This window comes from Bos indicus, chromosome 18 (assembly GCF_029378745.1).
Source record: "Bos indicus isolate NIAB-ARS_2022 breed Sahiwal x Tharparkar chromosome 18, NIAB-ARS_B.indTharparkar_mat_pri_1.0, whole genome shotgun sequence".
Lineage (NCBI taxonomy): Eukaryota > Metazoa > Chordata > Mammalia > Artiodactyla > Bovidae > Bos > Bos indicus.
The window spans coordinates 13,755,057-13,769,018 of NC_091777.1; the positions used below are offsets into that span (position 1 = coordinate 13,755,057).

The 13,962-nt window shown below is 53.4% G+C and overlaps 1 protein-coding gene across 1 annotated transcript in view; it reads left to right on the forward strand.

The window, feature by feature from the left end:
- The first annotated feature begins 6,701 nt into the window (after nt 1-6,701).
- Nucleotides 6,702-13,962, forward strand: part of JPH3 (junctophilin 3) — a 76,653-nt gene continuing 69,392 nt past the window's right edge. The window contains exon 1 of the mRNA XM_019980308.2: nt 6,702-7,539. Coding sequence (XP_019835867.2) covers nt 7,158-7,539 — 382 coding nt within the window. The 5' untranslated portion in view covers nt 6,702-7,157. The remainder of the gene's footprint in view (nt 7,540-13,962) is intronic.

Here is a 13,962-nt window from a genome sequence, read left to right on the forward strand (position 1 = left end):
ATACCTCATTTTTTATGGCTGAGTAATATTTCATTACATGTGTGTGTGTATATATATATATATATATATACACATATATATCTCACATGTTCTTTAACCATGTGAGATAGGTAGATATAGATATGATGAAATATTATTCAGCTATAAAAATGAGTGAAATCTTGCCATTTGCAGCAACATGGATAGAACTTGAGGGCATTATGCTAAGTGAATTAAGTCAGGCAGAGAAAGACAAATATTTCATTGCAACTATGTGTGGAATCTTTTTTTAAAAAGGGGGAAAGAAGCTCACCGATACAGGGAACAGATTGGATTGAAGGTTGCAGGGGAGGTGGGTGGGCAGAATGGGTGAAGCAGGTCAAAAGGTACAGACTTCCATGTATAAAACAAGTAAGCCAGGGGATGTCATGCACAGCATGCTGCTGCTGCTGTCTCTTCAGTCATGTCCAACTCTGTGTGACCCCATAGACGGCAGCCCACCAGGCTTCCCCATCCCTGGGATTCTCCAGGCAAGAACACTGGAGTGGGTTGCCATTTCCTTCTCCAATGCATTAAAGTGAAAAGTGAAAGTGAAGTTGCTCAGTCGTATCTGACTCTTAGCGACCCCATGGACTGCAGCCCACCAGGCTCCTCCGTCCATGGATTTTCTAGGCAAGAGTACTGGAGTGGGGTGCCATCACCTGGCCTCTAGTTAACAACACTGACTGCATATTTGAAAGCTGCTAAGAGTGTAAACCTTAAATGTTGTCATCACACACACACAAAATAATCTATAACTCTGTGTGGTGATGGATGTTAATTTTAATTAGACTTATTGTGGTGGCCATTTTGCAATATATACAAATATCAAATCATTACGTTGTACACCTGAGACTAGTATGATGTATGTCAGTTATACCTCAAAGAAAAAAAGAAGAATGAAAATCTCTAGGTCCATCCATGGTTGCTACAAACGGCATTATCTCATTCATTTTTATGGCTAAGGCAATGCCAAAGAATGCTCAAACGACCGCACAATTGCACTCATCTCACACACTAGTAAAGTAATGCTCAAAATTCTCCAAGCCAGGCTTCAGCAATATGTGAACCGTGAACTTCCTGATGTTCAAGCTGGTTTTAGAAAAGGCAGAGGAACCAGAAATCAAATTGCCAACATCCGCTGGATCATGGAAACAGCAAGAGAGTTCCAGAAAAACATCTATTTCTGCTTTATTGACTATGCCAAAGCCTTTGACTGTGTGGATCACAATAAACTGTGGAAAATTCTTAAAGAGATGGGAATACCAGACCACCTGATCTGCCTCTTGAGAAATTTGTATGCAGGTCAGGAAGCAACACTTAGAACTGGACATGGAACAACAGACTGGTTCCAAATAGGAAAAGGAGTTCGTCAAGGCTGTATATTGTCACACTGTTTATTTAACTTATATGCAGAGTACCTCATGAGAAACGCAGGACTGGAAGAAACACAAGCTGGAATCAAGATTGCCGGGAGAAATATCAATAACCTCAGATATGCAGATGACACCACCCTTATGGCAGAAAGTGAAGAGGAACTCAAAAGCCTCTTGATGAAAGTGAAAGTGGAGAGTGAAAAAGTTGGCTTTAAGCTCAACATTCAGAAAAGGAAGATCATGGCATCCGGTCCCACCATTTCGTGGCAAATAGATGGGGAAACAGTGGAAACAGTGTCAGACTTTATTTTTCTGGGCTCCAAAATCACTGCAGATGGTGACTGCAGCCATGAAATTAAAGGACGCTTACTCCTTGGAAGGAAAGTTATGACCAACCTAGATAGCATATTCAAAAGCAGAGACATTACTTTGCCAACAAAGGTTCGTCTAGTCAAGGCTATGGTTTTTCCTGTGGTCATGTGTGGATGTGAGAATTGGACTGTGAAGAAGGCTGAGCACCGAAGAATTGATGCTTTTGAACTGTAGTGTTGGAGAAGACTCTTGAGAGTCCCTTGGACTGCAAGGAGATCCAACAAGTCCATTCTGAAGGAGATCAGCCCTGGGATTTCTTTGGAAGGAGTGATGCTGAGGCTGAAACTCCAGTGCTTTGGCCACCTCATGCGAAGAGTTGACTCATTGGAAAAGACTGTGATGCTGGGAGGGATTGGGGGCAGGAGGAGAAGGGGACGACAGAGGATGAGATGGCTGGATGGCATCACTGATTCGATGGACATGGGTCTGGGTGAACTCCGGGAGTTGGTGATGGACAGGGAGGCCTGGCATGCTGCAGTTCATGGGGTCGCAAAGAGTCAGACACGACTGAGCGACTGATCTGATCTGATCTGAATATTTCATTGGATGTATACATATATACACCGTATTCTTTATCCATGTCAGATAAAGGAAATATAGATCATCATGTAGATATGATAAAATATTATTATGTGGAATTATAACAAGGCATGGTGAAGAAAGCCCTGTGGGTGGGGTCTTTGATCCACATGGTATTTGCTGCAGCGCCTAGTCAGGAGCTGGCAGACCTACTTTCAAAATGGTATGCTTACAGAGCTGTCACCTGGGACTGACTGTGGGCCAGGAGTCCAGCTGCGCTGACGGCTGGAGGCTCTGTTTCTCTCCCAGTGCTGCTTGGGCTTCCTAACATCATGGTGAGTGGGGTCCAAGCTCTCCAGGATCTCAAGAGCATGAAGCAGAAGCTGCATTTACACTGTAACCTTCAAAATCACATTGCGCCCCCTCTGCTACACTCACCAGCCAGTCCACCTCCCAGCAGGAGAAGTATCAGCATTATGTTCTAAGAGAGCAGGAATGAAGGGGGCTCCTGATGCAGGCATCTCACAGTGTCGGGTAAACACGGGCACATTCATGAAGTTTCTGTTCAGTTACCCAGTCATGTCCGACACTTTGAGACCCCATGGACTGCAGCACACTAGTCTTCCCTGTCCTTCACTATCTCCCAGAGTTTGCTCAGACTGATGTCCATTGAGTAGATGATGCCATCCAACCAGTTCATCCTTTGTCACCCACTTCTCCTCCTGCCTTCAATCTTTCCCAGCATCAGGATCTTTTCCAATGAGTCGATTCTTCACATTAGGTATCCAATGTATTGGAGTTTCAGCTTCAGCATCAGTCCTTCCAATGAATATTCAGGGTTGATTTCCTCCAGGATTGACTGGTTTGATCTCCTTGCTGTCAAGGGACTCTCAAGAGTCTTCTCCAGCACCATAGTTTGAAAACATCAATTCTTTGGTGCTCAGCCTTCTTTATGGTCCCACTGTTGCATCCATACATGACTACTGGAAAAACCATAGCTTTGACTACACAGACCTTTGTTGGCAAACTGATGTCTCTGCTTTTTAATATGCTGTCTAGATTGGTCATAGCTTTTCTTACAAGGAGCAAACATCTTAATTTCGTGGCTGCAGTCACCATCAGCAGTGATTCATGAAGACGAACCGTAAACTGTAGACTGAAGCTCAGTTCCCTGAAGGAAACACACAGGCTTCTGTGGAGGTGAAATGGGGCCATTCTTTAGATAGGGAAACCAAGAAGCCTTTCTGAAGCCAAAATCAGAAAACTTCTTGGTCATAGGAAGAGGGAGTGGGCAGGGAAATGGGGGCTCTCAGTCCTGGAGGCTGGAAAACTGGACAGCTTTGGCTGGAATCCTGCTCAGTCATTATTTTTCCTTTGGCCAGGCACTTCACAGAGAGAGCTCCAAGCTGGTGTTTTTTTTTTGTTTTTGTTTTTTTAATTTAGTATTTATTTGGCTGTGTTGGGTCTTAGTTGCAGTATGGGAGATCTTTAGCTGCAGCATGTGGGATCTAGTTCTCTGACCAGGGATGGAGCCCAGGCCCCCTGCATTGGGAGTATGGAGTCCTAGCCACTGGATCACCAGAGAAGTCCCCTCCAAGCTGGCCTTTGGGGAAGCTGAGTGGGTAAGCCCAGGTCACCTGAGGAGTTCCCTGAGGTCACTACCATGAGCTGTTCACCCTAGAGCCTGGTGCACAGAGTCATGAAATTCCACATGGGGGTCTGGCTTTTTGTTTTTTCTCCCTGGTCTGTGTTTTGAAATTGCTGGGTGGTACTACGTTTATAAACTTAGAGAGTTTCCTCCAAAATGAAATCAATACTGTCAGCCCTACTTTATGGGAGAATGATTTCCAAATTGCACAAAATGAATCCCTCTAATATCTGCATTTCAGGAAAGAGTCTGAAACCGCTGGAGCTGATCTGACCAAACCTGGAGGGGAGGGAGGGGTCCTGGGGGTGTGTGCTGGAATTGCCTGGGGGAAGGGTATGCATTAGCTAGAGGTAGAAGGTGCTGGCCAGTAATTATTTGGAACCAATCACCATTTCCCAATGAGATCTCAGTTGCAATCCACTGCTTGTGTGAGGAAGGGCCGCTGAATCAGCAAAAGACAGCTTGGAAATAAAATGGAAGAAAGAAAGTGCAGAGTGTCCAAGAGAAATGGCAATTTTATGTCAGCTGTGTTAAGGGGAGCAGCCTGAAGGCTGGGTGTCCCATGTAGAAAGCCATGACCTTCGCTGGGGATTGGCCTTCTAATAACATCACGTCCCATATCTTGAGCACCTATGAGGCACTGGGCACTCAGTTCAGATAAATTCTCACAGTGCTCTGATGGAAACTGTTATTGTGCCCATTTTACAGATGAGAAAAATGAGCTCAGAGACTTTAAGGGACTGCCCAGAGCCACACAGCTGCCAGTTGGTGGAGGCAGGAATTCAATCTGAATTGTGAGGAAAGTCTGTAGCCCTTCACAACATTTAATCTTTCATTTACACGGAACAGCCCTGAGATGCTATTTCATATCCATTTAGAGAGACAAATGGCAACCCACTCCAGTACTCTTGCCTTGAAAATCCCATGGACAGAGGAGCGTTGTAGGCTACAGTCCATGGGGTCGCAAAGAGTCGGACACGACTGAGTGACTTGACTTTAGAGAGACAAAATACAATAAAAGCAGACCTAAGCCTGATAATACTGAGTTTCAGCCAGGAAGCAGAGAACCAGAAACCCAGGGCACTTGCTCCGGGTGTTCTGGAGGGCCGTTGGGCTACTTCCATTAAGTCTAAGACAGGCTAGGCCCAAGAACTCCACCCCTAGGTATGTAGGAAAACCTCCCAGAGGGCACAGGGAGGCGCCACCTAGAAGGTGCACGGAATCCCAGTAACTCCAAGTCACAGAACAAAACTGAAAACTCCCTAATTGTCTCTCTGATGAGGGGTGGTGAAGAGGGTACAGCCTTGCAGGCCGATGGCCCTTCAGAGAGGGGGCTTTGGTTATCCCGGGGAGAAAATAAACTGGACTTGAATTCTAGGAGGAGGAGGGGCTGGTTTTCTCTTGAGAGCCAAAGGTGGGAACACTGCTGGCTGGAGGTGTAACCCCGTCCCCCCACGCTGCCCCCGGAAGTGCAGCTCTCCTGGCCTGCCTAAACCTCGGCGGCAAGGTCTGCTCCTCTGAGTAACCCCCAACCCCCATCCCCCACTGCAACCAGCCGCGACCCTGTGCAATCTCGCCGCGCAGCACTTGGCTGCTGCCATTTGCCCAACACGTTCCGGAGAGCTGGGAACTCGGGCTCCCGCCTGCGGATTTATGGTCCAGGAAATGCACTTCAAATTGGTCCCAGGATACCCGGATCCAGGAATCAGACACCATCTTTTGGGGGTGGGGGGTGGGGGGTGGGAGTGTGTGTGGAGAGAGACCTAATTACGCCTGAGAGGCGATTCCACTTTGTTCCCCCAAAGCGCAACGGCTCACGGGATGGAGGGGGGCTACCTGTTGGCCGGGGCGCAGGGGAGGAACGGAATTTGGGTGTCTTTACTTCAAGGTTTGTGCGTAGCTGGACTTTCTCTTAATTTATGGGGAGGGGCCAATGGCCAAATACCAGTTTTCTTTCTAAGGCGAGCATCCCCTTTCCCCCACATGTGGACCCAAATCGCCTGTAAGGAAAAAGGAAGGATCATTTGTCATAGAGAAAACCACCTGTGGTCCGCAGAGAGCCTCTCCAGTCAAGTCAGGGCCAGGCGTCCCGACAGGAGTCGGGCGCGAGGGGCGAGGCGCGCGGTGGGCTAGCCGAAACGCGCGGGGCGCCCCTGGCCTGCCCAAGGCCTACGGCCCCGGCTTCACCTCGAGGCTCCCGGGAGGGGGCAGAGAGCGCCCTGGGTGCTGGGCGCCTTCCCGTTACGCAGTTCCTGTCCCTTTAAACCCAAGTCCCGGGAAAGACGGGGGGAGGGGGGGCGTCTGGGGCGCCGCGGCTGGACCCCTATTTCCAGGCCGATCGGAGCAAGAGGTGACGCCGGGCGGGTGGGGCGCCCCGAGTCCCCGCCCGCGCCACGCGCCCTCAGCCAGGCGGGCCAGCTCCCCTCTCCAGGCCGCGGGCGCGCCGGGGGCGGGGGTCCGGGCGGCCGGGCGGGGGCGCGCGGGCGGCGGGGTGCGGGGGCGCGCGCGGGCGGGGCGCGGGGTGCGGGCGCGCGCCGCGCCGGCCCGAGCGCGCGAGCCGGGCCCAGAGCGCACGCCACCAACGCCGCCGCCGCCGCCGCCGCCGCCGCCGCCCGACCCGCCGCATTGCTGCTGCCGCCGCCGCCCGGCCCGGCCCGGCCCGCGGCCCCCAATATGGTGCAGCCGCCCGCGCCGCCGCCCGTGCCGCCGCCGCCCGCGGGCCCCGCCGCCGCCCTCGGGCGCCCGCAGCGCGGCAGCCGCAGGTGGGGGACTGCGCCCCGGGCCTGAGCGCCGCCGTCCCCGCCTGGCCTGCGCGGCCAGCCCGGCGGGCTCGCCTCCGAGGGGCACTTGCCGCTGAGGTGGAGCCGTTCGCACCAGCCGCTCTTGCTCCTGCCCCCTCCCTCCCCCTCCCCTCCCCTCCCCCGCCCTCCTCCCCTCCGGTCCTGTCTCCAGCGGGAGCGCGAGACGCTGGTCAGGCTCCGCGGCGCAGCTCGAAAATGAATAATCGCCCCCAATTGACTTGAATTCCTCCGAAGCCGACGCCGCGGCCGTCCGCCGCCCGGGATCTGTTCGCTGTGTTTTTTGCTTTCTCCATTCTTCCTTAAAAAAAAAAAAAAAAGCAAAACAAAACCAGCCAGCCAGCCAACCAAGACTCCGGTTTGTTGATCGCCTTTTTTTTTTTTTTTTTTTCACCGTTTGCGGGATTTGCAAACCGAGTTACATGCATGTCCAGTGGGGGCAGGTTTAATTTTGACGATGGAGGGTCCTACTGTGGAGGCTGGGAGGACGGCAAGGCGCACGGCCATGGCGTCTGCACCGGCCCCAAGGGCCAAGGCGAATACACCGGCTCGTGGAGCCACGGCTTCGAGGTACTGGGCGTCTACACCTGGCCCAGCGGCAACACGTACCAGGGCACTTGGGCGCAGGGCAAGCGCCACGGCATCGGCCTGGAGAGCAAGGGGAAGTGGGTGTACAAGGGCGAGTGGACGCACGGATTTAAGGGGCGCTACGGGGTGCGGGAGTGCACGGGCAACGGGGCCAAGTACGAAGGGACCTGGAGCAACGGGCTGCAGGACGGCTACGGCACGGAGACCTACTCCGATGGAGGTAGGTGCGCCCGGCGCGCGGGGGCTGGCGGAGGAGGGACCTTCTTCTCTCGCTTCTTCTGTTTTATCTCTGGGGAAGTCGAGCTTCTCCCTCCAGAGGACCGTGGGCACCTGGGGCATTTCCTGGGGCTCCCTGGAGGCCACAGCGGCCTTGGCTACAGGTTGCCTCACTGCCTGGTGGGGGACAGCGCCCCTGTGCCAGCGGAAGGGTGTTGGGGGCTTTCTGGGAGCAGTGCCAGGCCCGGGAGCCTCGGAGCTGAGCCGGGTGTTAGTGCATCGTCCAAGAGCAGGCCGGAAAGGCCAGGCTGGGCCCGCGGCCTCCTCTGGGACCCAGCAAGGGCGCAGGGGGGCTGGGAGAGGGCCCCCCCCTTGCTGGCCCAGCTCCCTGGGTGTCGGCCTCTGGGAGTCAGGCCCCTGCTCTGCTGCTTGTTTTTCCTGCGGTGCCTCCGGGCCTCTCTTAGTCCTGATCAGCCCAAGCCAATGGAGAGAGAGCGGCTGGGAGGGCTAGAGGCGGGGGACGCGCACCCAAACCGTCACAACAAGGCAATAAACTTCTAGGTGGTTGGACGCGGGGCTAGCGCTGTTGGAGCAGGCTGCTGGCGGGAGGGAGGCAGGGAGGCCCATCTGTTTAGCGTGAGCCCAGGAGTCTCGCCTTCAGCGGCTGAATCATTTTCACCGGTAGTTCAGGGATGCTCCGTGCCTTCATTCCAAGATGCCGCCACATTCCCGGCTGAGCCGGCGCCGGAAGCCAGCGTGCTGCCCGCCCTCCGCGGCTCTAAGATGGTTTCTGTGCAGGGAGCCCTGGCTGTCCCAGACACTCCAGTGTCCACTCCTCGGGGCATCTGAGAGGTGTGGGGCACTTCTGTTCCTGGAAGCCAGACCCCAAGCAAGCCTGCTCCCCAGAGGCCCCCTCCCCCATCTGGGAGCTTATCCTGATGAGTGGCTCCCTCTTGGCGGCTGGCTAATTTTTCAGGCTCGGATGCCTGGGAAAGGAGTGGGGACTGGAGGGGACTTGTGTGCTTCTGCTGGGCACAAGAGTCACAAACATATGTGCGGTCCCCTGCTCGCTCTCTGAGGCTCCTGAAGCTTGTGCTAAACACCTGCTCCCCGGCCACATCCAGGAGTGTCAGAGGGCTGGAGAGTAATTATTATTTTGGCTTATGCAACTGAGAGGCAGGGTTCGTTATTCCTGCGAGGGGAGGAGGCGTGGGGGCAGTTAATTATATAAGGCTCCTGCCTGTCAGAGCCATGGCGCCCCGTCCCAGGCGGCCTCTTCTGTGCTGTTGTTGTTCTCCTGGAGTGGGTTGGAGAGTTGCCTTGACCCTGGGGTGCCCGGGGCAGGCCGAACAGACAGCCCTCCTTGGGTTCTAGGCTGTGGGCGTGTGTGTGTGTGTGTGTGTGTGTGTGTGTGTGTGTGTGTGTGTGTGCAGGCACGGCAAGGCCCAGGCAGCAGATGTGGGTGGCTGAAGTGGGCGGCCAAGCAGCCTGGCGCTCCCAGCTGGGCACTTTGGGAGCCCAGGGCAGCCGTCACCCGCGGCTCTGGTCTGGCTGCTCTGCAGATCCCTCCCTCCGGAGGTTCTGCCAGCTGTGTCTGTGCCTGGAGACTGGAGCCTGGGAGGAGAGGGGCTGGGCCGGTCCCCAGTGGGACTCGGCAGGGTGTCTGCGAGGGAGGTCCAGCACCGTGGTCGGCCCCCCTTCCCCAGAGATCTTCAGTGGCCCATGGAATTCTAGCCTCTGTTCATCAGACACCTCCCAAGTGCCTACCATGAGCAGGTGCTCGGGACCCTGCTGGATGGAAATCTGTGCCCTCACGGAGCTTCCATTTTAGAGGGAAGGGTGGTGGTTTCCCTGGGAGGAGAGGATCCGATCCTGTGGGGGCCACGGGTGTAGGATGGGCTGTGTTGTTGTGAGAAGCGCTGCTGTCATTGGGTGGACGTCCTTGGGTCTCCGTCGGCTACCAACCAGCTCCACTGTGTCCACCCCCTAAAACGCTTTCCTCCACATCATCTTGCTTGAGTCTCACAGGTTGCAGGGGAGGGAGTCATGTCCACCACCTACCGAGCCAAGGGAGGCCCTGGAGCCCATGGGACAGGACTGAGCCCCCAACCTTTGGTGGCAGAGGCGAGGGTTTGAACCCCTAGTCTGTCCAGGGTGGGACCCCCCCCCCCCATCCTCACTCACATCCCATCACCTGTGTGCCAGCCAAGGCAGGCACGAGGATGCAGGGTGCCAGGCCAACTTGCTGCCTTTTGGTTGGCGACAAGGCAGCACAGAAAGTCGAACCGACCTTTGTGGCCTGGAATAATCAGGCCAGACGTCTGGGGCTACTGGAACCCAGTCCCCACCCCTCACTAGGAAGGGGGTGGCTGTTGCGAATGTTTGCCCTCAAGCAGTGCGCGGGGCGAGCAGAGTTGACATGATGTTTCGTAATCCACCAGAACTGAGTGATGGTCTCCACGCCTGCTCCCAAGTCAACTGGTGGGCAGCGTGGGTCATGCTTGGAGAGGGCCAGCAGAGTCTTAACGAGCTCATGGTCCTGCCTCCAACCCTGCTTTCCTCTGCACACGGGATGGGGATGTGGGGCGGGCAGCCGCCCAGCTCCCAGTGCTGACTTGGGGAAACGGCGATTTTCATGAATAATGCACCAACGGCAAATGTATTCTACATTTAGCTGGAATTGGTATGGAATCCATTTCAACTGGGGACACTTCTGCCAACTCCTCCTCCTCCAGGTTCATCCTCCCCCAGGCACAAGGCCGGCATTGCTCACTCAACTGAGCTGAGTGGCTTCCACTGTCTGTCGGGTGACCCTGAAGAGATGGTGAGGCCTGAGGGCACAAGGGTGTCAGGAGCACACGCTGTAGGGTCGACACCCATTGGGCTTGAATCCCGGTTGTGCCATTGTTCTTCTCTGTGACCTTGGGGTGAGTTACTTAACATCTCTGAGCTTCTGTTTCTGAAGCCATACAAAGGGCCAATAGCAACGACTGTGAAGTAGGTGGGGCTTAATTGAGGTGGTATACATGGCAGTGCCAGGAATAGAGTAAGCATTCATTATTATTTAGCACTGTTTTATTGTTAGAGTTCACATGCAATGAATGTCACTTACAATGATCGTTATTAGAACCAAAAGCCAGACATGACGATAATGATCATGAAAATGTTAATAAACGGCCATGCTCAACACTTACTGTGTGCCGGGCATGTGGCGAGTGTCTGCATGACCACAGCACTCAGTCCCTGTTCGTTTCCGGGCTTGGTTTTCTCCTTCCTTCCATTTCCCACTTTGGGAAGCAGAGGCTCAGAGGAGCCCGGTGACTTGATGCTGCACACTGGGCAGCACCTAGAGTCACACTCAGGGCGGCGGTTCCCAAGCTCTTGCTTCTGTGCGGAACACCTCTCCCTGAACTCCCTTGTGCAAAGCTCCATGCTGGTTCTTCCTCTCCCTCCACACCCTCCTTCTCCTCTGGGCGCGCAGAGGAGTTGCAGGCAGGAGCACACGGCCAGATACCCGACCCGGGCCCTCTTCTCCGCTTGATGGACCCCTGCTTTGCTGCACAGGTAAATATTTCCTGTCGGGTGCCATGTGCACAGGATCCCTTGGACCAAAAGTTACCCCCCGCAAATAAAACCCTCCCACAGCCCGAAAGATGTGAGTCATTGCACACACCCGGCCGCTCCCCCTCACATACAGATTCCGTTCACTGGCCCAGATCCCTCGGCCCACACAAATCACACACGCCCACAGTCAAAATTCAGACCCCCTGCGCCTGCGTGCGCGCACACAGTACACCTGTCACTGGAGACGGTTTCCACCCTGTCCCCCAAAACACAGCCACGTGCGCCCTCCAGCTCTGTTCGCTTGCCAGGTACTCCAGGTCCCCCCACCTCCGCTCCTCCCGAGAAGCGGCACTCCCCGTAAAGAGAGGGTGCCAGCCACAGAGCAGGGCTTGGGTACTTATATGGGTCTGCGGCTTTGTTTCCACTTTAAATACACATTTAGGCAGTCAGTACCCCTCCCCCTTTAAGTGGGGGAAACCCTCTATCAAAATAAATGACTTTTGGTGCTTGGAATATGTGAAAAGTGAACTTTTTTTTTTTAATCCAAATGCTTAATTTAGGAGGAAGCAGGTCCTTGGACAGGGATATTGAGCCAGTAGGAAATCATTTCAGAAACAAAAGGCAATTGGAGATGAAAGTGTGTCTTCAGAGAGTCTTTCAGCCCCTTTGGGGAGGGAGAAGGCTCCGTGAGGTGAAAGGAGAAGGGAAAGCAAATAACTAGTTCTTTGTTGCCAGTAATAGCTGAGAGAGGAGTGTTACTGAAAAGTCCCCTCACCCAGCACAGCCCTGGAGCAATTTGACGGGCTTTATATTAGGAAGCCTAACTGAACTGGTGAAGATCAGCACCCTCCGAAAATAGCCATCCACTGGGTAGCTAGTGAGTGGCCCTCGCTGACGCTAACAGTTCATGCAACGAACCCAAGGACAGGGGACTGTGGGTCCATCTTCTGAGGATGCCTGTGGAGAGAGGAAGCCCCCGGGAAAAGGTGGTGATGGTGGCAAGAGGGCAGGGCCAGGAGTGTCTGCCATTTTTCCTCTTCCTCATCTTCCGCCAGGTCTCCACAGCTCTAAAGACAGCTAGCTATCAACCCTGAGCTGATAAGTCTGTATAAAACACTCCTCAGGTCCTTCAATGTCAGTACAGTATTAGATTTGTGAGCCCTGGAAGGACGGGTGATGTTTGAATTTTCTGCAGTGATTCGTCTCCTCTTGGATCAACTGCTCCCCAGATTGTAGTTTCCTGGCTTGGGAAAGGGCACGTGGTTGATGAAAGTGGTGTTATGTGGGGTCCTGGCTTTGCCAAACAGGCTCTGTGGACTAGCGCAAGGGGCCGGCTCACCAGTTGTTCCAGAGACGGGAGCGGCCCCTTCAGCACCATGGAGAGCGCTCCCCTGTTCTGCCTGAGCTGCTGGGAGAGACTGCCTTGCTCCGATTCCCTCTGGGCACTTCGTCCACTAAGACCTTGTCTACTGGCCAGTTGAATGCCTTCTCGGTGTCTCCTTGTGAGCCAAGGGGGCATTTCCCAGCTAGGGTGGGCAGGGTTGGAATGGGGTCCTTTAGTAGAACTCATGCAAATCAAACCTGAGGTTTACTTCTGCCTTGGGTTGTGTGTGTTCAGTTCCCATGGGGTGTACAAGGGTTACAAGTGCACACCAGGGGCTTCCCTGGTCATCCAGTGGCTAAGACTCTGAGCTTTCACTGCAGAGAGTGTGGGTTCAATCCCTGGTCAGGGAACTAAGACCCCACATGCCACGTGGCACGGCCAAATAAAGAGAAAACGTGCACACCAGGAAGTGCACACACGGCAGCAAAGGAAGGATTTTGTCTGTTGCAGACAATGAAAGATGGTCTTGCCTCCGTTCTGTTTAAATCAGCATCAATGGATTAGTCATCTGAAGCAATTCTGCCCAATCTGCATGTGGCCATTTGAATTTAAATTTGAATTAATTGCAATTAAATGAAATTTAGAAACTCAGTGCCTCTGCCATGCTAGCTGCATTCCACACGCTTAAATGCTGCTTGTGACTTGAGGCCACCACCTTGGACAGTGCAGAGACAGAACATTTCTGTCATCGCAGAAAGTCGTCTTGTACAGCACCAGTGTGGAGCATAAGAGTCGTGCAGGAAGGGCTGTGTGTCCCGTCACTAAAGTAGTGCCCACATACAGTGGTCACTCAGTAAATATGTGTGGGATGAATCCATTGGGCAAAGGAAGCAGTATTTGGTAATTTCATTCACTGTCATCATTTCACACATCCATCCTGTTGCAAGAGCTTAGAACTGGATGTAGACAGTTAAAGGGAAATTTAAAAACCCTCTAAAGCATCACTGTTAAAATTCCCTGATTGGTTTTGTTTTGTTATCAGCTCTGTTGTTGCTCATAGACCTGCCAGCGTTTTCCATGAGTAAGATGGATGGTGTTGAATACAGTGAATAATAGAGAAGATGTTCTAATGCTGTGAGGCAGTCATGGCCAGGAGACATTGTTGGAATACTGTCTAATGAACAGCATTCATTGTAAAGTGCTAGGCAAGGGACTTTTCTGGTGGTCCAGGAAAGCCTGGACCCTGGTTGGAGAAATAAGATCCCATGTGCCATGGGGCAAGGAAGTCCATGTGCTGCAACTACTGAGCTCACGCACTCTGGAGCCCGTGTGCCACAACCAAAGAAGCCTGCAAGGCACAACAGAGAGCTTGTGTGCTGCAACTGAGACCCAGTGCAGCCAAATAAATATTTTTTTAAGTGCTAGGAAACACAAGCAGAAAAATAAGTACCCTTTCATCTGTCCACTTTCTAATGGTCCCTTTTCCTCAGCTTGATTCGTTCAATAATGGAGCATTTACCAAGTTCCTACTATGCTCAC